This window comes from Elephas maximus, chromosome X (genome assembly GCF_024166365.1).
Source record: "Elephas maximus indicus isolate mEleMax1 chromosome X, mEleMax1 primary haplotype, whole genome shotgun sequence".
NCBI lineage: Eukaryota > Metazoa > Chordata > Mammalia > Proboscidea > Elephantidae > Elephas > Elephas maximus.
This window is the reverse complement of record NC_064846.1, coordinates 98,991,143-99,013,546: the sequence shown is the minus strand read 5'-3', so window position 1 is coordinate 99,013,546 and position 22,404 is coordinate 98,991,143. Positions and strand designations below refer to the sequence as shown.

General features: G+C 38.4%; 1 protein-coding gene across 1 annotated transcript in view; it reads right to left on the bottom strand.

The window, feature by feature from the left end:
* The window catches only part of TEX11 (testis expressed 11), a 515,004-nt gene that overhangs the window by 410,768 nt on the left and 81,832 nt on the right, over positions 1 to 22,404 (bottom strand). Inside the window, 1 exon segment of the mRNA XM_049871470.1 lies at positions 8,253 to 8,338. Within this exon segment, the coding sequence (XP_049727427.1) occupies positions 8,253 to 8,338 (86 nt within the window).

Genomic DNA, 22,404 nt, shown 5'->3' with positions numbered 1-22,404 from the left:
ATCCCAACTCATAGTGAGCCTGTAGGACAGAGTAGAACCACTCCATAGGGCTTCCAAGAAGCAGCTGGTGGATTTGAACTGCTGACTTTTCGGTTAGGAGACAAACTCTTAGCCACTGCACCATTGTATTTAATGTTCAGGGGTTCCTAGTTATCTAATTTGTCTTCTGCTCTTCATGCATTTACAGTTGTTTGAAAATCTCTTTTTTTTTTTAATTAGGTCCTGTGGTTCTCTCCTTATGTTTTCTCCCAAGAACTTAATAGTTTTAGGTTTAACATTTAGTTATTTTAGCCATTTTGAGGTAGTTTCTGTGTATACTGTGATGTATGGGTCCTGTTTCATTTTTCTTCAAGTGGATATCCAATTTTGCCACCACCATTTGTTAAAGAGACTGTTTTTTCTCCATTGAATGGACTACGAGCCTTGTGGAAAATCAGTTGTCCATAGATGGATGGATTTCTTTCTCGGTTCTCACTTCTATTCCACTGGTCTATCAATGAACCAGTACCTGGCCATTTTGATTGCTATAATTCTATAGTATGCTTTGAGATCAGGGAATGTGAGGCATCCTACTTTGTTCTTCTTCAATATTGCTTTGCCTATTCGGGGCTTTTTCCTTTTCATGTAAAGTTGGTGATTAGTTTTTTCCATTTCAGTTAAGAATGTTGTAGAATTTAGGTCGGAATTGCACTGTATCTGTAGATCACTTTGGGTAGTATTGACATTTTCACAATATTAAGTCTTCCAGTCCATGACCATGAATTGTCCTTCCATTTATGTGGGTGTTTTTTAGTCCCTTGTAGTAGTGTTTAAAGGAGCCTTGGTGTCAGAGTGGATAAGTGCTCAACTGCTCACTGAAAGTTTGGCAGCTCAAACCTACGAGCCGCTCCACAGGAGAAACATATGGCAATCTGTTTCCGTAAAGATTATGCCTCAGGAACCCAATGGGGCAGCTCTAATCTGTCCTATAGGGTCTCTATGAGTCAGAATCGACTCGATAGCAACAGGAAGAAGTAATGCTTTATAGTTTTCATTGTATAAGTCTTTTACAACACTGGTTAGGTTTATTCTTAGATATTTTACCATTGGGGGGGCTACTGTAAATGGTATAGTTTTCTTGATTTCCTTTTCAGAATTCTCCTTGTTAGTATAAAGTGTCCCAACTGATTTTTGTGTGTTGATCTTGTACCCTGACATTTTTCTGAATTCTTCTATTAGATCCAGTACCTTTCTTGTGGACTCTTTGGGATTTTCTATGTATAGGATCAAGTCATTTGTGAATATAGTTGTACTTCTTCCTTACCAATTTAGATACCTTTATTTGTCTTTATTGCCTTATTGCTCTGGCTAGGACTTCCAGTACAATATAGAATAAAGGTGATGATAAAGGGCATCCTTGTCTCATTCCCCCTCTCAAGGGGGAAGGCTCTCAGTCTTCTTCCATTGAGAATAATGTAGGCTGTTGGTTTTGCATTTTTGCCCTTAATTATGTTGAGGAATTTCCCTATATTCCTATTTTGCTAAGAGTTTTTATCAGAGAAGGCTGTTGGATTTTGTAAAATACCTTTCTGCATCAACAGAAATGATCATGTGGTCCTTTATCTTGGTTTTATTTATCTGGTATATTACACTGATTGATTTTCTAATGTTGAACCACTCTTGCATTCCTAGTACGAATCCTACATATGATTTTCTTAATATGTTGCTGAATTCTGTTCTTCAAGATTTTTGTTGAGAATTTTGGCATCTATATTCATGAGTAATATTGGTCTGTAGTTTAATTTTTTGTGATCTTTACCTGGCTTTGGTATTAGGGTGATGCTGGCTTCATAGAATGATTTAAGGAATATTCCTTCCTCTTCTATGTTTTGGAAGAGTTTGAGTAGAATTGGTGCCAACTCTTTTCTTAACGTATGGTAGAATACCCAATGAAGCCATCTGGTCCTGGGCTTTTTGTTGTTGTTGTTGTTAGGAGTTTTTTTGATGACATCTTCAATCTCTTCTTTTCTAATGGATCTGTTTAGATTTTCAACCTCTATTTGTGTTAGTTTATGTAGGTCGTATGTTTCCAGGAATTTGTCCATTTCTTCTTGATTTTCAAATTTGTTGGAATACAACTTTTCATAGTATTCTTTTATCGGCCTTTTTATCTCAGTCATATTTGTTATAATGTCTCCAATTTCATTTCTTGATTATTTGCATCTTGTCATTTTTTTCCGCTGCCAATATGGTTAGTGGTTTGTCTATTTTACTGATCCTTTCACAGAATCATCTAGTCTTGTTGATGCTACTGTGTTTCTGTTTCCTATTTCATTTATTTCTAACTCGATCTTTATTATTTCCTTTCTTCTGGTAGCTTTGGTCTTCTTTTGCTCTTCCTTTTCTATTTGTTCAAGTTATTGACTTGTTATTGATTTTGGATCTGTCTTCTTTTTTTTAATATATGCACTTATTGCTACAAATTTCCCTCTAAGCACTGCTTTGGTTGCATCCCAAAGGTTTTGGTATGTTGTGTTTTCATTCTCATTAGATTCTCAGTATTTAATTTCGCTTTTGATTTCTTCTTTGAGTCAATAATTCTTTGAAAGTGTGTAATTTAGTTCCCATGTTTTTATTTTATTTTCCTTATTCTTTCAGTTATTGATTTCTAGTTTCATACCTTTACTGTAATAGAAGATGTTTTGTATGCTATCAATCTTTTTAAATTTATTGAGGTTTGCTTTGTGGCCTAAAATATGGTCTATTCTGGAGAATGTTCCATATGAATTGGAGAAGAATGTACATTGTGCTGCCAACCAGTGGTGTGTTCTATACACGTCTGTTAGGTCCAGTTGAATAATAGTGTTATTCAGGTCTTCTTTATCTATTGATTTTCTTTCTAGTTGTTCTATCCATCATAGGAAGTGGTGTATTAAAATCACTTACTATTATTGTAGATCTGTCTTTTACTCTCTTTAATTCTGTTAGAGGAAACCCTGGTGGTGTGATGGTTAAGTGCTACAGCTGCTAACCAAAGGGTCGGCAGTTTGAATCCACCAAGCGCTCCTTGGAAACTCTATGGGGCAGTTCTACTCTGTCCTATAGGGTCACTATGAGTCAGAATGGACTTGACGGCACTGGGTTTGGTTGGTTTGGAATTCTATTAGAAATTGCTTTATAAATATTGGGGCTCTGGTATTAGGTGCATAAGTAATTATAATTATTATGTCTTCTTAGTGAATTAACCCTTTTATCATTATATAATGTTTTTGTCTCTTATAATGGATTTTGACTTAAAATTTTGTCAGATATTAATACTGCCACGAGAAGCCCTGGTGGCGCAGTGGTCAAAGCACTTGGCTGCTAACCAAAAGGTCAGTGGTTCTAACCTACCAGCTGCTCCCTGAGAGAAAGATGTGGCAGTCTGCTTCCATAAAGATTTACAGCCTTAGAAACCCTATGGGGCAATTCTATTCTGTCCTATAGGGTCGCTATGAGTCGGAATCAACTCGACGGCAGTGAGTTTGGTTTTTCATTGAATATTGCCACTCCTGCTCTCCTTTGGTTATCGTTAGCTTGTTATTTTTTCCCATTCTTTGATATTCAACCTATTTATGTCTTTGTGCCTAAGGTCCGTCTCTTGTAGAGAACATACTGATGGGTCTTTTTTTTTTTTTTTTACTTCATTCTGCCACTCTTTCTCGCTTGAGTGGTGCATTTAATCCATTCCCATTCGGGGTGATTATCAATAGGTAGGAAATTACTGCAGCCATTTTGTTATACTTTTTTTTTCTGGAGTTAATGATTTCTTTGTTCCTCTTTACTTTCTGTGCTGAGCTCTTTTGTATATGGGCTTTCTTTTCCTTTCATTTACTATCGTTGTTTTTTGTGTTTACCGAACTTTTTTGATCTTTTTCTTCTTCATTTGGTGAGCAGTTTTATTAATTTTCTTTGTGATTATCATGAAGTTTACACTTAACACCCTACATTTAAAATGGTTATATATTGAAATACCTTAAGTTCCTGCCATGGGTTTAATTATGCCCCCCAAAAATGTGTGTATCAATTTAGCTGGGCTATGATTCCTGGTATTGTGTGATTTTCCTATACATAGTAAATTCTGCCTTTACGATGTTAATGAGCAAGGATGGCCGGCAGTTGTGGTAGTGAGGCAGGACTCAATCCACAAGATTAGACTGTGTCTTGAGGCAATCTCTTGAGATATGAAAGAAAGAAGTGAGCAGAGAAACAGGGGGACCTCAGACCACCAAGAAATCAGTGCTGGGAGCACAGCACATCCTTTGGACCTGGGGTCCCTGTGCAAAGAAGTTCCTAGTCCAGGGAAGATTGATGAGAAGGCCTACAGAGAGAGAAAGCCTTCCCACTGGAGCTGACGCCCAGAATTTGGACTTTCAGCCTACTTTACTGTGAGGAAATAAACTCTTTGTTAAAACCATTCACTTGTGGTATTACTGTTATAGCAGCACTAGATAACTAAGAGAGTTCCTCACCATATGGAAATTTTGTAACTACACCATTCATTCCCCCTTTAGTTTAGATGGTGTTATTGATTACATCTTTGTATCTAGAATTCCCTGTTATCATTTTTTAAGTTTATATTAGTGTTGTGATATCTTAACAGATATCAGGGTGATGCAATCATGGATCCTTACCTCAAGTTGTTGTATGATGTTACTGGTTTTGAGCTGAAGGACTTCCTTTAATATTTCTTGTAGGGTTGGTGTGGAGGTTACAAATTCCCTTAATTTCTGCTTATCTGATAATGTCCACATTTCACCCTAATTTTTGAATGACAATTTAGATATATAATTCTTTGTTGACAGTTCTTCTTTCAGACTTTTGCATGAGTCATCTCATTGCCTTTTTACTTGCACAGTTTCTGACGAGAAGTCAGTTCTTCGTCTTATTGAGACCCCTTTGTAGGTAATTATTTTGTTTTCATGTACTGCTCTCAAAATTCTTTCTTTGCCTTTGGACCTGGAAAGTTTGATTATGTTAAGTCTCATTGATTTTCTCTTGAGGCTTATCATATATGGGGTTCAATGAGCTTCTTGCATGAAAATCTTCTTGTCTTTCATGATACTTGGGGAGTTTTCTACCAATAATACTTCAAAAATTCTGTACTTTTTCCCTCTCTTCCTCTTCTGGGATTCCTAATGTGTATATATTATTCCTCTTGATGGTGTCCCACATAACCCATAGGCTTTCTTCATTCAATCTTTTTCCCGTTGTTCCTCATACAGAGTGATAGATAGCAAGGGTTTTGTCCTCTATTTCACTGATTCTTTTCTTCCATTGTTTCGATTCTACTTTTGCGTCCTTCCATTGAGTTGTTTATTTCTCTTATTTTATTGTCAAGCTTCCGAATTTCTAGTTTTTTTTTTTTTTTAAGGATTCTATTTCTTTATTGAATTTGTCATTTTGTTTACGTATTGTTTTCCTGAATTCTTCTAGAGTCTTTTCCGTATTTTCTTTGATCTCTTTGAGAAGCCTTGATACTGAGTTTTTGAAGTCTTTCTCAGGTAGTTCAATATCAGTTCTTCCTTAGAGGTTTTCTTTCTCTTTATTTTGTTCATTAGCTTGAGTCATCTTTTCCTGTTTCTTCATATGATTTTAATTGACTGCTGTCTTAAAGGAATTAAGGCTTCATTTTATTTATTTATATTTTTCTTTATTAATTGTAAGTTTGTCTTATTTTTGTTTTGTTTTGGTATATCAGCTTAGCTGCTTCTCTCTCTCTACATTATCTACCTTACTTTGTAATATTTTAATTCTTGCTGCTTTGTGATATTGTTCTAAGTATTACTTTGGTACTGCCAGTTGGCTGGGTGTGATTGCCTCTCGCACCTGGGTATGGTATGTGGCCCACACATGGGGGTCCTCTGTTGTTAGACATGTTATGTCTTCCCTTAGGAAGTTGTGTAGAGGTGCAAGATACGGACCCTTCCCCATTGTGTGTTGCAAGGTGTTGGGTGGTCAGGACCCTTTCATGGTATTTGAGGAACAGATCAGTCCCTCAGTGTTTACACAAACATGTAGTGTGGCCCCTCGAGAGTGGGGCAGGCTGTCCATGTAGTCAGATAGAGGCAGTGCTACTCAGTTGGGTGATGCAAACCTTCTGAGCAGGCACAGATAGTGTCACTACAGGTGGAGCAGGGTAGAGGACCTCTGTGCATGCATGAACAGCTTGCATACGTGAGTGGGATGAGGAAGGGGTGTTGCAGTTCCCTTATGCATCCATAGGCTGCATGCGAGGACAGGAGGGGTTGGATAAGGGTCTGCATGCATTGTGCAGAGGGCCCTTGTGACCAGTAGGAAAGGGAGGTGGAGCAAAGCCTGCCCACATATGAGTAGAAGGTCTGCACAACCAAGAGGCAAGATGAGGCAGAGCAGGGCCTGCATGAACAGGAGGGGAGAGGGGTGTGCATGGGTCTGGTTCTTGGGGGCTTCTAGCTATTACTCTGTGGGGTGACTATTCAATAATCAACTCTTATCCAAATGGATGGGTGCTGCTGTTGACAAACAACCCCTGCACTAATTCCTAGCTCCCTCCCTCCTCTGCACTAGCCAGAGGAACTAGAGCTCATATCCACCCTCCTGTACTTTCCCTTTGCTCCTCCAAGAATATGCACTCCCTGTTTTTTCTGTCTCCTACACTTAGACTCTGACACTTCAGTCCATTTCGCTTTGCTCCAGTAGTAATTCTCTGTGGTTTTCTTGCTTTAAAGCTATGCCACTCCCACACATCTCCCTTTGAGGACTGCCCTGTCCCAGGACGAGTCCTGCTCACCTCATTGTTTCTCTCCAGGGTTGTTTGCACAGTATCTCTGCCACCAGCTGTGCTCTCCATAAGGTTGCTTTCCTGGGCTCTACATGCAGGGATGTTGCTTGCTGCTGTCCCAAAATGGCCATGCTGCACTGGGCCAGCAGGGAGAGGGTGGATGATCTGCAAATCTCTACTTACCTGCTCATCTTGATCTATTTCCCCTTCCAAACAGTGCTCATTCTTTTTCTTTGACACTCCATTGTTCAGATATTCAAAGTCATTATTTGGGTGTGATTTACTTAGTTTTTTGAGACTTTGTTGTAGGGGATCATTACAATGCATCTATCTAAGTCACCATCTGAATTGGAACTCCTGCCCCACATCTTTCCCAATTTTAAACCACAAAGTACCTCCTTGTTCTGTTTGAACAACAGCTCTTGATTCATACACATGTTCGGCATGAATACAATAAAGTGTTCTGGAATTCCTATTCTTCACAATGTTATCCACAGTTTGTTAAGATCCACACAGTCAAATGTCTTCGTGTAGGTGATAAAACATAGGTAAACACCTTTCTGGTATTCTCTGCTTTTGGCCAAGAGTCATCTGACATCAGCAATGATATCCCTTGTTCCACATCCTCGTCTGAGTCTGGCTTGAATTTCTGAGAGCTCCCTGACAATGTACGGCTGCAGTCATTTTTGAATTGTCTTCAGCAAAATTTTGCTAGCATGTGATATTAATGATATTGTTTGATAATTTCCGAATTCTGCTTGATCATCTTTCTTTGGAATGCACACAAATATAGATCCCTTCCAGTTGGTCAACCAAGTAGATGTCTTCTAAATTTCTTCACATAGATGAGTTACACTTCCAGTGTTGCATGTTTTGTGTTGCATGTCCACTCGCAGTGTTTGTTGAGGTACCTCAATTGGTATTCCATCAATTCCTGGAGCCTTGTGTTTTGCCAGTCCTTCAGTACAGCCTGTACTTCTTCAGTACGATCTGTTCTTGATCATATGCTACCTTCTGAAATGGCTGAATGTTGACCAATTCTTTTTGGTACAGTGACTCTGTATATTCCTTCCATCTTCTTTTGATGCTTTCTGTGTCATTCAATTTTTTGCCCAAAAATTCCTCTAAGACTAATCCAAGCTGATAGTACTCCCACTCCTCCTTTATACTATGGGGTTGGTAGACAGCAATAAGTACCAAATTAACCAAAAAATTTGCCCACACTCCTGATAAAAATACAACATAGGAAGTGGGGTGAATATGGCCATATGTTATAGGAAGAATAAAATATATATTTCTATCAACTGGCAACACATAAGAATAATAAAAAATACATGTTAAAGGAGTAAATTTAGCTTGTTGGCTTTCAAAGTCAAGAGAAGCTTTAAGCTGTCAAAGCAAGCTATAGTAATTATTAACTGACCTCTATGATAAAATTTCTGAATTTACATGCATTTTTTGTTTATATTACCTAAGCCAAAAAGAACTTTCTTCATATTTATCCTGATTGTGAGTTTCCACTCCAAAGTTGTAGCACAGAATATGAAGATATCCTGTCTGCAAAATACACATTAAAAAAGTGAGTCAGACTCATGATTTTCTTAAAGTTAAATAAAAAAATCTGTAACACTTCAGAGTCTTTAAGACATACATTAAGTCTTCTGCACATCAAATAACCCACGCTTCCTTATCAAAACCTCTCAATTTATCTAAAACCAAAAAACCCACTGACGCAAAGAGGAGTTAAAAAACACTCAGGTTGGGACTTTCTTTATATATGGAAAGTAGTACAGCACATTATTAATATAACTTGAGAGGCCCTTTGTAGCAGGAAATGAGAAACCCAATCAAAAGCACAAGCTAAAAAATGGCTATAAGTTTCCAGATCCAGTAAAAGCTGTTAGAGCTGGGAGTATAATAAAAAGAAAAAAGAATAAACATTGAGAGAAAAAAATGAATGGTTATTTTCAAAATTAAGACTTTTTAAAAATTCTAAAGTTCTGAAATTTGTCCAAAGTACTATCCAGCAGTGATAAGGCTTACTCAGAAATAATTGGTTTAATGGGCCCACTTTGATAATAACAAGCTTTTTTCTTTATATAAATTACCAGTGAGATGAAAGCAGGAACAAGTATGTGACTGTTGCCATAGAAAAATACTCTTTTAAGAGTTAGTCAGCATCTCAGTCCCTGTATCCATGCCATGTTTTACAGAATTTTTACCTCTTGACATAATGGGCAATGTAATAATAGAAAAAAATTTTGAATTCTACTAATTTATTCAAATATTCCCCTAAGTATTTATAGAAATCATCTATCCAGAATCTGATTATACCCATGAGTTTAAGCCTTTTAAAAAAGGAGTCTTTTACAGAGCTGGAGAAAAATGTAGAACAAAATTCTACCTCACTAAAAAAGACCAGACTTACTGGTCTGACAGAGACTGGAGAAAACCCAAGAGTATAGGCCCCAGACACCTTTTTAACTCAGTACTGAAGTCATTCCCGAGGTTTACATTTCAACCAAAGATTAGGCAAGCCCATAAAACAAATTGAGACTATATAAGAACACCAGACCAGGGACAAAGATGAGAAAGCAAGAGGGGACTGGAAAGCTGGTAAAAGGGAACCCAAGGTCAAGAAGCGGAGACTGCTGACACATCATGGGGTTGGAAACTGTCTTATTCATCTACTCCTGCCATAACAGAAATAACACAAGTGGGTGGCTTTAACAAAGAGAAATTTATTTTCTCACAGTCTAGTAGGTTACAAGTTCAAATTCACGGCATCGGCTCTAGGGGAAAGCTTTCTCTCTCAGTCAGCTCTGGAGAAAGGCCCTTCCCCTCAATCTTCCCCTGTTCAAGGAGCTTCTCAGGTGCAGGAACCTGGTGTTCAAAAAGACATGCTCTGCTCCTGGCACTGCTTTCTTGGTGATATGAGGTCCCCAACTCTCTGCTTGCTTCTTTCCATTTATTTCTTAGGAGATAAAAGGTGGTGCAGGCCACACCTCAGGGAAACTCCCTTTATATTGGATCAAGGGTAGTATTACAATCCCACCCTAATCCTCTTAACATAAAATTACAATCACAAAATGGAGGACAACCACACAATACTGGGAAGCATGGCCTAACCAAGTTGATACACACATTTTTGGGGGGACATAATTCAATCCATGGCAGCAAACAATGTCACAAAACAATAAGTGTATTAATTGTTTAATGAGAAACTAATTTGATCTGCAAACCTTTATCTAAAACACAATTAAAAAAAAGAAAATGAAGCTAATGATGGGAGGAAAAAAAACTACTTCAGATAAAAGATGCAAATATGAAAAAAGGAGTCTTTTTTAGTGATTTTTTTAATTACTTGATAATGCATTGACTTCCTCTCCATTTGAAAGTTCCATACTTACACCATTTATTCCCTCTTTTATTACTCTGACATTGTTGTCATTTACAGATTGACATCTCTTGTTCTCCATTGTAAATTTTTTGATTTTATGTTGTCCTTGGGAGTTCATTACCTAGGGTGATATCTGGCTGGTAACAGTCTTATGTGCTAAATTCAGGTTGTTTTCTGATGTTGCTGGTTCTCTAACCAAAGGACTCCCTTTAATAATTCTTGTAAGTTTGGTTTCGTTTTAACATGTTCCTTTAATTTCTGTTTATCTGGAAATGTCTTAATATTACTATCATATTTGAGTGAGAGTTTTGCAGTATATATCATTCTTGGTTGGCAGTTTTTTTCTTTCAAGATTTTATATATGTCATTCTATTGCCTTCTTGCCTGCATGGATTCTGCCAATTAATCAGAACTTAGTCTTATTGTTTCCCCTTTGTATGTGACTTTTTGTTTTTCTCAAGCTGCTCTCAGGATTCTTTCTTTGTCTTTGGTTTTAGTGTGTGTGATTATGATATGTCTTACTGTTTTTCTTTTGGGGTCTACCCTATATTGGGTTCATTGAGCTTCTTCTTGGATAGTTGGCTTTTTGTCTTTCATGATATTAGGGCAGTTTTCTGTCAGCAAATCTTCAATGATCCTCTCTGTGTTTTCCATTTTCTCCCCGTTCTGGAACTCCAATCACATGCAAATTTTTGCTTTGGATTGTATCCCATGTCATTCTCAGGGTTTCTTCATTTTACTTCATTCTTTGATTTTTCCTCAAAGTGGTATCCAAGGATTTGTCTTCAATTTTGCTGATACTGTCCTCCACTGTTTCCAATTTGTTCCCCAAACCTTCTATTACACTGTCCGTTTCTGAAATCTTGTTGTTTATCTCTTGGATTTCTAACTGCTTCATTTGTATGATTTCTAGTTGTTTATTTTGACATTTTGTTCCTGTATCATTTTCCTGATTTCTTCCATTGTTTTGTCTCTCCTTTCCATGATTTTGTCTGTATTTTTTCAGCATTGTGTCTATTTTTCCTTATTTTTGTCTACATTTTCCTTCATCTGTTGGAGAACCGTGAACATTAGAGTTCTGAATTCCCTATCAGGTAGTTCCAGTGCCTTTTCTTCTAGCAGAAGGTCATCTGGTGTTTTATTTTGATCACCTTCTGGAGCTATCCTCTATTGTTTTTTTAATGTGTTTTGATATTGTCTGCTGTCTCTGGGACATTCAGGAATTTTTTTTTCCTCTATTGACTGTAGATTTGATTGTTTTGTCCTGATTTTTTGTTTTATTTGGTTATGTCTGGGCAGGCAGGCCTGGTGTGTTTTGTTGCTTGTTCACCTGTGGACACGATACTTCTCACCACCTTGTCCAGGTGGGCAGGGCCGGTCACTCAGCTACAATGCAGCAGGACAGGTCCAGCGAGGGTGGTGAGCAGGGATGGGTAGTTTGCAGCACAATCTGGGGGGATGGGGCAGGCTGGGGAGCAGTGCAGGGCAAGGTCCAAGGTACCACATTGGTACCAATCAGGGACATGGCACTTGGTGCAAGGTGGAGACAGGTAGGAGGGAAAGGAGAGGATGTCATGTGTGGAGTTAAGTGGGTGGGTGAAAGAAGAGAGAGAAACAAAGGCAAAACATGTAAAAGGAAAAAAATGAAATGAAAAAAAAGTAAATACAACGGTGGTGCAGTAAGATTTGGATGGTGGGGGCAGGGCAGACCCAGGGAGGTCCTGTGCTGGTGGCTCTCTAGTCAAGCGGTACAGCACAACCTACAAGAAGCTGGGGGGGGCACATGGAGCTTGGGGATGGGAGAAAGGAAAGAAAGGAAAGGAGAGAGAGAGAAGAAACAATAACAACAACAAAAATAACTAATTAATTAAAAGGCCCTGAGGGAGCCGGTCACTGACAGCCGCGCAGACCCAGGGAGGCTGAGTGCAGTGATTTTCCAACTGAGCTGTGACACAGGCCCATCCAGAAGGGTTAGGGGCTGTGCACAGGGCTGGGTGGGCAGGAGAAAGGAAAGGAGAAAGAGAGAAGAAACAGAAAAACAGAAGGAAACAAACCAAAAAATCATAGCCCATCAAAAAGGGGAGGAGATGGCACACAGGGCTAGCTGGGCAGGAGAAAGGAAAGGAGAGAGAGAGACGCAGCAAAAAACCCCAAAAAAGAACACCAAAAAAAAAAAAAAATCTCCCTCCCCCCACAAAGAACAAAGCAAACAAAACAAAACAAAAAAATCACAGCCTGTGAAGAAAGGGAGAGCATGACACACAGTGCTAGCTGGGTGGGAAAAAAGGAAAGGCAAGAAAAGGGAGAGATAGAGAAGCAACAAAAAAAGCCACACAAAAAAATCTGAAAAACAAAAAAAACACACACATGCACACACGAAAAAAAAGCAAAGCAAACAAATAAAAAATTCACAGCCCATCAAGAAGGAAAGGGAATGGCACATAGGGTTAGCTGGGCAGTAGAAAGGAAAGGAAGGAAGGGAGACACAAAAACAACAACAAAAAAGCAAAAAAAAATCAATATGATTGGGGCAAGGCAGACTCCAGTAGCAGTGAGCTAGTGTCTCTCCAGCCAAGCAACCGTGGCCCATTGGCAAGCGGCAGAGGCCTCGAACAGGGAAGAAGGGTGTGGGGTGGGAAAGCATGTATCTCTGGTTACTAGGTGCTCTGTCTCCTGCTAGGAGCTCCATGAAGTTGCCTTCCTATACTCCCTGTCTGCGTTCTTTGGTGGCTGTAGTCCAAGAAGGTGAATCCATCCATATTAGCTGGTATGGAAACTCCACTTCATAGTTCTCGCCATTCTCTGCTCTCTGTCAGTTTTTTATTCCATTCAGTGCTTGACTGAGTTCTTTGTTCCCTCAATTGGTACTCAGGGTTCCAGGATTGATGTTTGTATTTGTTTTACTTAGTTCTTCAGGTCGTTGCTGCAGAGGGACAGCATGGTGCTTCTGTCTATAGTGCCATGTTGGCTCCACCTCCGTCTTTTATACGTTAACCCGAATAAGACTATGGAAGGAGATCCTCAATTTTGAATCCAAGATCTGAGGCAAGTTATCCATCTTGCTCCAAAAAAGTTTCCCTTTGAGTTACAGTATATGCAGAAAGCAGTTCAATATGCATGTCTGAGCACATAAGATCTACTATATATATGAATCTAAAGTAAAGAATGGTCCTGGTATCATGAGTCTGGGAAGAATCCAGAAGTATTTAAATGCATTCTTGAAAATCTCTTCTGCAGAAACATCTTATTACATGCCCCATCCCATAGGCTTACACAAGGCTATACCACTTACATAGCTGTACTGAAACAATGCAACTCACAGCCACTTGCTGCACAGGCCTGCAAATGAACTTGTACAGAGGAAAATGGAAAATAAAACTTTTGATAAATATTTTTGTGTACTGAGATTTTTTATTCAGTATTTTAGTCTCTGTTCTCACAATCCCTTTAACTGTACTTACATTAAATACTACTTCCTCGGGGAGAAGGGAATAAAAAATAGTAACAAACTTATAACAACAAAACGCTAAAATATCCTTTAAGATATCTGCAGCTTTTTATGAAATTAATGACAAAAAGTGCTTTAAATCCCAATACTGCTTAATTCATTCATTTATGCATTCAATAATTATTTACTAAGCATATATTGGTACCGTACTGGTTAAGAGCTTGGCTGCTAACCAAAAGGTTGGCAGTTCAAATTGACCAGATTCTCCTTGGAAACCCTATGGAGCCTTGGTGGCACAGTGGTTAAGAGTTCAGCTGCTAACTGAAAGGTCAACAGTTCGAATCCACCGGCTTTTCCTTGGAAGCCCTGTGGGGCAGTTTTACTCTGTCCTGTAGGGTTGCTAGGAGTCAGAATTGGCTCAATAGCACACAACAACAACAGAGCATCTAGTATATACTAGGCACTATTCTAGGAATTAGAGGTACACCAGTGAGCAAAACAGAAAAAAATTTCCGTCCTCATAAAACTTATTTACGAAGAAGGACTAAGATTAATGAAAGTATCTATTTAAAAATATCTATTCCCCTCAAGAAAACTACTGAAACTAACAGAAGAGTTCAGCAGAGGAGCGGGATACAAAACAAACACAAAAAATCAGCTGGATTCCTATACACCAACAAAAACAACAATGAAGGGGAAACGATTTCCACTAGCAACCAAGAAGATAAAATGCTTGGGAATAAATCATACCAGAGAAGTAAAAGACTTAAACAAAGAAAACTACAAAACACCTATGCAAGAAACAAAGAGACCTACATAAGTGGAAAAACATACCTTGCTTATGTATAGGAAGACTTCACATTATAAAAATGACTATTCTAGGAGGCGGGGCCAAGATGGCGGACTAGGTAGACGCTACCTCGGATCCCTCTTGCAACAAAGACTCCGAAAAACAAGTGAATCGATCACATACATAAAAATCCACGAACACTGAACAACAAACACAGATTTAGAGACAGAGAACGAACAAATAAGGGGAAGCAGCAACTGTTTTCAGAGCCTGGAGCCAGCATCCCAGTCAGCGGATTTTCTGGAAAAACAAGTTTCCCAGGTCTGATATCTCTGCTTATTCAACAGAGCCATAACTGACCCACAACAGGGAACTGAGGGCTGAAGCTCCCTCCAGACCACCTAGCCTCTTGCTTTAGGGGTCTAAGGAGGGTGACACCTACCAATCAGTAGAGGTAATTGCATTGGGGGCCTAAGGTACAACTGCAGTGCCCTCCCACCAAGGTGCTACAGGAATAGAGAAACACCTACCTCACTGACATTTGGGGGAAGTCTGTCAGCATCCTGCACCCCCCCGGAGGGTGAACCCCAGCTACTAATAGAATCTGGTGCACACAACTATCAGCACTACTTCTCGAGGTGGATAGGTGTTAGGGTGCAGCACACACTTGATGACCCAAAATCAGATTCTACTCAAGAATAGTGAATAGACTCAGGCATATATATCTGGCAACAGCCCAAACCAGCTGGTAATAGGTCATAAGTAAGTCAAGGGCTACAACAAACAAGACAGCACAATCTAGTAGCCCATCCACGTATATTGAAAGAAAACAAAACAAGATAAGACTCGGTGAGCAACTACAGAATAAACCACTTTTTTATACCTTAGTGAAGGCTCGGAGACACCAGTGGATATCAAACCACATAAAGAAGCAGACCATGACAGCTTCTACACCCCCGCAAACAAAAGAATCAAAATCTTTCCCAAATGAAGATACAATCCTGGAATTATCAGATACAGAATATAAAAAAACTAATTTACAGAATGCTTCAAGACATCAGGGATGACCTCAGAAACGAAATAAGGCAAACTGCAGAAAAAGCCAAGGAACACACTGATAAAACAGTTGAAGAACTCAAAAAGATTATTCAAGAACATAGTGGAAAAATTAATAAGTTGCAAGAATCCATAGAGAGACAGCATGTAGAAATCCAAAACATTAACAATAAAATTACAGAATTAGACAATGCAATAGGAAGTCAGAGGAGCAGACTCGAGCAATTAGAATGCAGACTGGGAAATCTGGAGGACCAGGGAATTAACACCAACATAGCTGAAAAAAAATCAGATAAAAGAATTAAAAAAAATGAAGAAACCCTAAGAATCATGTGGGACTCTATCAAGAAAGATAACTTGCACGTGATTGGAGTCCCAGAACAGGGAGGGAGGACAGAAAACACAGAGAAAATAGTTGAAGAACTCCTGACACAAAACTTCCCTGACATCATGAAAGATGAAAGGATATCTAACCAAGATGCTCATCGAACCCCATTTAAGATTGATCCAAAAAGAAAACACCAAGACATATTATCATCAAACTTGCCAAAACCAGAGATAAAGAGAAAATTTTAAAAGCAGCCAGGGAGAAAAGAAAGGTCTCCTTCAAGGGAGAATCAATAAGAATAAGTTCAGACTACTCAGCAGAAACCATGCAGGCAAGAAGGCAATGGGATGACATATACACAGCACTGAAGGAGAAAAACTGCCAGCCAAGGATCATATATCCACCAAAACTCTCTCTGAAATATGAAGGCGAAATTAAGATATTTATAGATAAACACGAGCTTAGAGAATTTGCAAAAACCAAACCAAAGCTACAAGAAATACTAAAGGATATTGTTTGGTCAGAAAACAATAATATCAGATACCAGCACAACACAAGGTCACAAAACAGAACATCCTGATATCAACTCAAATAGGGAAATCACAAAAACAAATTAAGATTAATTTAAAAAAATGCTCATAACAGGGAATAATTGAAGTCAATATGTAAAAGATCACAATAATCAAAAAGAGGGACTAAATACAGCTGGCATAGAACTGCCATATGGAGAGTGATACAAGGCGATATAGGACAATACAAGTTAGGTTTTTACTTAGAAAAATAGGGGTAAATATTAAGGTAACCACAAAGAGGTATAACAACTCCATAACTCAAGATAAAAGCCAAGAAAAACGTAATGATTCAACAAACATAAAGTCAAACACTATGAAAATGAGGATCTCACAATTTACTAAGAAAAACGTCTCAGCACAAAAAAGTAAGTGAAAAAATGAAATTGTCAACAACACACATAAAAAGGCATCAAAATGACAACACTAAACACTTATTTATCTATAATTACGCTGAATGTAAATGGACTAAATGCACCAATAAAGAGACAGAGAGTCTCGGACTGGATAAAGAAACACGATCCAGCTATATGCTGCCTACAAGAGACACATCTAAGACTTAGAGACACAAACAAACTAAAACTCAAAGGATGGAAAAAAATATATCAAGCAAACAATAAGCAAAAAAGAAGAGGAGTAGCAATATTAATTTCTGACAAAATAGACTTTAGATTTAAATCCACCACAAAGGATAAAGAAGGACACTACATAATGATAAAAGGGACAATTGACCAGGAAGATATCACCATATTAAATATTTATGCACCCAATGACAGGGTTGCAAGATACATAAATCAAATTTTAACAGAACTGAAAAGTGAGATAGACACCTACACAATTATAGTAGCAGACTTCAACACACCACTTTTAGAGAAGGACAGGACATCCAGTAAGAAGCTCAATAGAGACACGGAAGACCTACTTACAACAATCAACCAACTTGACCTCATTGACTTATACAGAACTCTCCACCCAACTGCTGCAAAGTATACTTTTTTTCCTAGCGCACATGGAACATTCTCTAGAATAGACCACATATTAGGTCATGAAACAAACCTTTGCAGAATCCAAAACATCGAAATATTACAAAGCATCTTCTCAGACCACAAGGCAATAAAACTAGAAATCAATAACAGAAAAACTAGGGAAAAGAAATCAAATACTTGGAAACTGAACAATACCCTCCTGTAAAAAGACTGGGTTATAAAAGACATCAAGGAGGGAATAAGGAAATTCATAGAATGCAACGAGAATGAAAATACTTCCTATCAAGACCTCTGGGACACAGCAAAAGCAGTGCTCAGAGGCCAATTTATATCGATAAATGCACACATACAAAAAGAAGAAAGACCCAAAATCAGAGAACTGTCCCTACAACTTGAACAAATAGAAACTGAGCAACAAAAGAATCCATCAGGCACCAGAAGAAAACAAATAATAAAAATTAGAGCTGAACTAAATGAATTAGAGAACAGAAAAACAATTGAAAGAATTAACAAAGCCAAAAGCTGGTTCTTTGAAAAAATTAACAAAATTGATAAACCATTGGCTAGACTGACTAAAGAAATACAGGAAAGGAAACAAATAACCCGAATACGAAACGAGATGGGCCACATCACAATAGACCCAACTGAAATTAAAAGAATCATATCAGATTATTACGAAAAATTATACTCTAACAAATTTGCAAACCTAGAAGAAATGGATGAATTCCTGGAAAAACACTACCTACCTAAACTAACACATTCAGAAGTAGAACAACTAAATAGACCCATAACAAAAAAAGAGATTGAAACGGTAATCAAAAAACTCCCAACAAAAAAAAGCCCTGGCCCAGACGGCTTCACTGCAGAGTTCTACCAAACTTTCAGAGAAGAGTTAACACCACTACTACTAAAGGTACTTCAAAGCATAGAAAATGACGGAATACTACCCAACTCATTCTATGAAGCCACCACCTCCCTGATACCAAAACCAGGTAAAGACATTACAAAAAAAGAAAATTACAGACCTATATCCCTCATGAACACAGATGCAAAAATCCTCAACAAAATTCTAGCCAATAGAATTCAACAACATATCAAAAAAATAATTCACCACGACCAAGTGGGATTTATACCAGGTATGTTTTATGCAAGGCTGGTTTAATATTAGAAAAACCATTAATGTAATCCATCACATAAATAAAACAAAACATAAAAACCACATGATCGTATCAATTGATGCAGAAAAGGCATTTGACAAAGTCCAACACCCATTTATGATAAAAACTCTCACCAAAATAGGAATTGAAGGAAAATTCCTCAACATAATGAAGGGCATCTATGCAAAGCCAACAGCCAACATCACTCTAAATGGAGAGAGCCTGAAAGCATTTCCCTTGAGAATGGGAACCAGACAAGGATGCCCTTTATCACCGCTCTTATTCAACATCGTGCTAGAAGTCCTAGCCAGAGCAATTAGGCTAGACAAAAAAATAAAGTGTATCCAGACTGGCAAAGAGGACGTAAAATTATCTCTATTTGCAGATGACATGATCTTATACACAGAAAACCCCAACGAATCCACCAGAAAACTACTGAAACTAATAGAAGAGTTTGGCAAAGTCTCAGGTTATAAGATAAACATACAAAAATGACTTGGATTCCTCTAGATCAACAAAAAGAACATAGAAGAGGAAATAACCAAATCAATACCATTCACAGTAGCCCCCAAGAAGATAAAATTAAAAAAAATTTTTTTATTAGGAATAAATCTTACCAAGGATGTAAAAGACCTATACAAAGAAAACTACAAAGCTCTACTACAAGAAATTCAAAAGGACTTACTTAAGTGGAAAAACATACCTTGCTCATGGATAGGAAGACTTAACATAGTAAAAATGTCTATTCTACCAAAAGCCATCTATACATACAATGCACTTCCGAGCCAAATTCCAATGTCATTTTTTAAGGTGATAGAGAAACAAATCACCAACTTCATATGGAAGGGAAAGAAGCCTCGGATAAGCAAAGCATTACTGAAAAAGAAGAAGAAAGTGGGAGGCCTCACTCTACCTGATTTCAGAACCTATTATATAGCCACAGTAGTCAAAACAGCCTGGTATTGGTACAATAACAGGCACATAGACCAGTGGAACAGAATTGAGAACCCAGATATAAATCCATCCACATACGAGCAGCTGATATTTGACAAAGGCCCCAAAGCAGTTAAATGGGGAAAAGACAGTCTTTTTAACAAATGGTGCTGGCATAACTGGATATCCATCTGCAAAAAAATGAAACAAGACCCATACCTCACTCCATGCACAAAAAATGAGCTCAAAATGGATCAAAGACCTAAATATAAAATCTAAAACGATAAAGATCATGGAAGAAAAAAGAGGGACAAGGTTAGGAGCCCTAATACATGGCATAAAAAGTATAGAAGACATTACTATCAATAAATAAAAAACCATATACAAGACATTACTATCAATGCAGAAGAAAAATAAAATAACTGGCAAGTCCTAAAAACCAAACACCTAAGCTCATCCCAAAACTTCACGAAAAGAGTAAAAAGACTACCTACAGACCGGGAAAAAGTTTTTAGCTATGACATTTCTGATCAGCGCCCGACCTCTATAATCTACATGGTACTGCAAAAACTCAATTACAAAAAGACAAAGAACCCAATTAAAAAATGGGAAAAACATATGAACAGACACTGCACTAAAGAAGACATTCAGGTACCTAACAGACACTTGAGGAAATGCTCACGATCATTAGCCGTTGTTCTTGTTGTTGTTAGGTGCCATCAAGTTGCATCCAACTCATAGCAAACCTATGCACAACAGAAAGAAAAACTGCCCGGTCCTAAGCCATCCTTACAATCATTGTTATGCTTGAGCATGTTGTTACAGCTACTGTGTCAATCCACCTTGTTGAGGATCTTCATCATTTCCACTGACCCTGTACTCTACCAAGCACAATGTCCTTCTCCAGGGACTTATCCCTCCTGACAACATGTTCAAAGTATGTAAGACACAGTCTCGCCATCCTTGCTTCTAAGGAGCATTCTGGTTGTGCTTCTTCCAAGACAGACTTGTTCATTCTTTTGGCAGTCAATATCACCAACACCACAATTCAAAGGCGTCAGTTCTTCTTCGGTCTTCCTTATTCATTGTCCAGCTTTCACATGCATATGATGCGATTGAAAATACCATGGCTTGGGTCAGGCACACCTTTGTCTTCAAGGTGACATCTTTGCTCGTCAACACTTTAAAGTGGTCCTTTGCAGCAGATTTACCCAATGCAATACATCTTTTGATTTCTTGACTGCTGCTTCCATGGCTATTGATCATGGATCCAAGTAAAATGAAATCCTTGACAACTTCAATCTTTTCTCCCTTTATCATGATGTTGTTCATTGGTCCAGGTGTGAGGATTTTTGTTTTCTTTATGTTGAGATGTAATCCATACTGAAGGCTGTGGTCTTTGATCTTCATCAGTAAGTGCTTCAAGTCCTCTTCACTTTCAGCAAGCAAGGTTGTGTCATCTGTATAACGCAGGTTGTAAATGAGTCTTCCTCCAATCCTGATGCCCCATTCTTCTTCATAGAGTCCAGCTTCTCATATTATTTGCTCAGCATACATTTGAAATCTTCTGTTAAGTTCTTTTACTTCATCAATTCTTCCTTTTGCTTTAGCTGCTCGATGTTCGAAAGCAAGTTTCAGAGTCTCCTCTGACATCCATCTTGATCTTTTCTTTCTTTCCTGTCTTTTCAATGACCTCTTGCTTTCTTCATGGATGATGTCCTTGATGTCATTCCACAGCTTGTCTGGTCTTTGGTCACTAGCGTTCAATGTGTCAAGTCTATTCTTCAGATGGTCTCTAAATTCAGGTGGGATATACTCAAGGTCATATTTTGGCTCTTGTGGACTTGCTCTGATTTTCTTCAGTTTCAGTTTGAACTTGCATATGAGCAATTGATGGTCTGTTCCACAGTCGGCCCCTGGACTTGTTCTGACTGATGATATTGAGCTTTTCCATCGTCTCTTTCCACAGATGTAGTCAATTTGATTTCTGTGTGTTCCATCTGGTAAGATCCATGTGTACAGTTGCCATTTATGTTGGTGAAAGAAGGTATTTGCAATGAAGAAGTTGTTGCTCTTGCAAAATTCTACCATTCGATCTCCAGCATTGTTTCTATCACCAAGGCCATATTTTCCAGCTATGGATCCTTCTTCTTTGTTTCCAACTTTGGCATTCCAATCACCAGTAATTATCAATGCATCTTGATTGCACGTTCGACCAATTTAAGACTGCAGCAGTTGATAAAAATCTTCTATTTCTTCATCTTTGGCCCTAGTGGTTGGTGGGGAAATTTGAATAATAGTCATATTAACTGGTCTTCCTTGTAGGCATATGGATATTATCCTATCACTGACAGCATTATACTTCAGGATAGATCTTGAAACGTTCTTTTTGACGATGAATGCAACACCATTGCTCTTTCAAGTTGTCATTCCCAGCATAGTAGACTATATGATTGTCTGATTCAGAATGGCCAATACCAATCCATTTCAGCTCACTAATGCCTAGGATATCAATGTTTCATTTTTGATGATTTCCAATTTTCCTATATTCATAGTTCGTACATTCCAGGTTCCAATTATTCATGAATGTTTGCAGCTGTTTCTTCTCATTTTGAGTCATGGCACATCAGCAAATGAAGGTCCCGAAAGCTTTACACCATCCACGTTATTGAGGTCAACTCTACTTTGAGGAGGCAGCTCTTCCCCAGTCATCTTTTGAGTGCCTTCCAACCTGGTGGGCTCATCTTCCAGCACTATATCAGAGTGTTCCGCTGCTATTCATAAGGTTTTCACTGGCTAATGTTTCTCAGATATAGGCTGCCGGGTCCTTCTTCCTAGTCTGTCTTAATCTGGAAGCTCAGCTAGAATTTATCCTCCGTGGGTGACCCTGCTGATATCTGAACACCGGTGGCATAGCTTCCAGCATCACAGCAACATGCAAGCCCCCACAGTACGA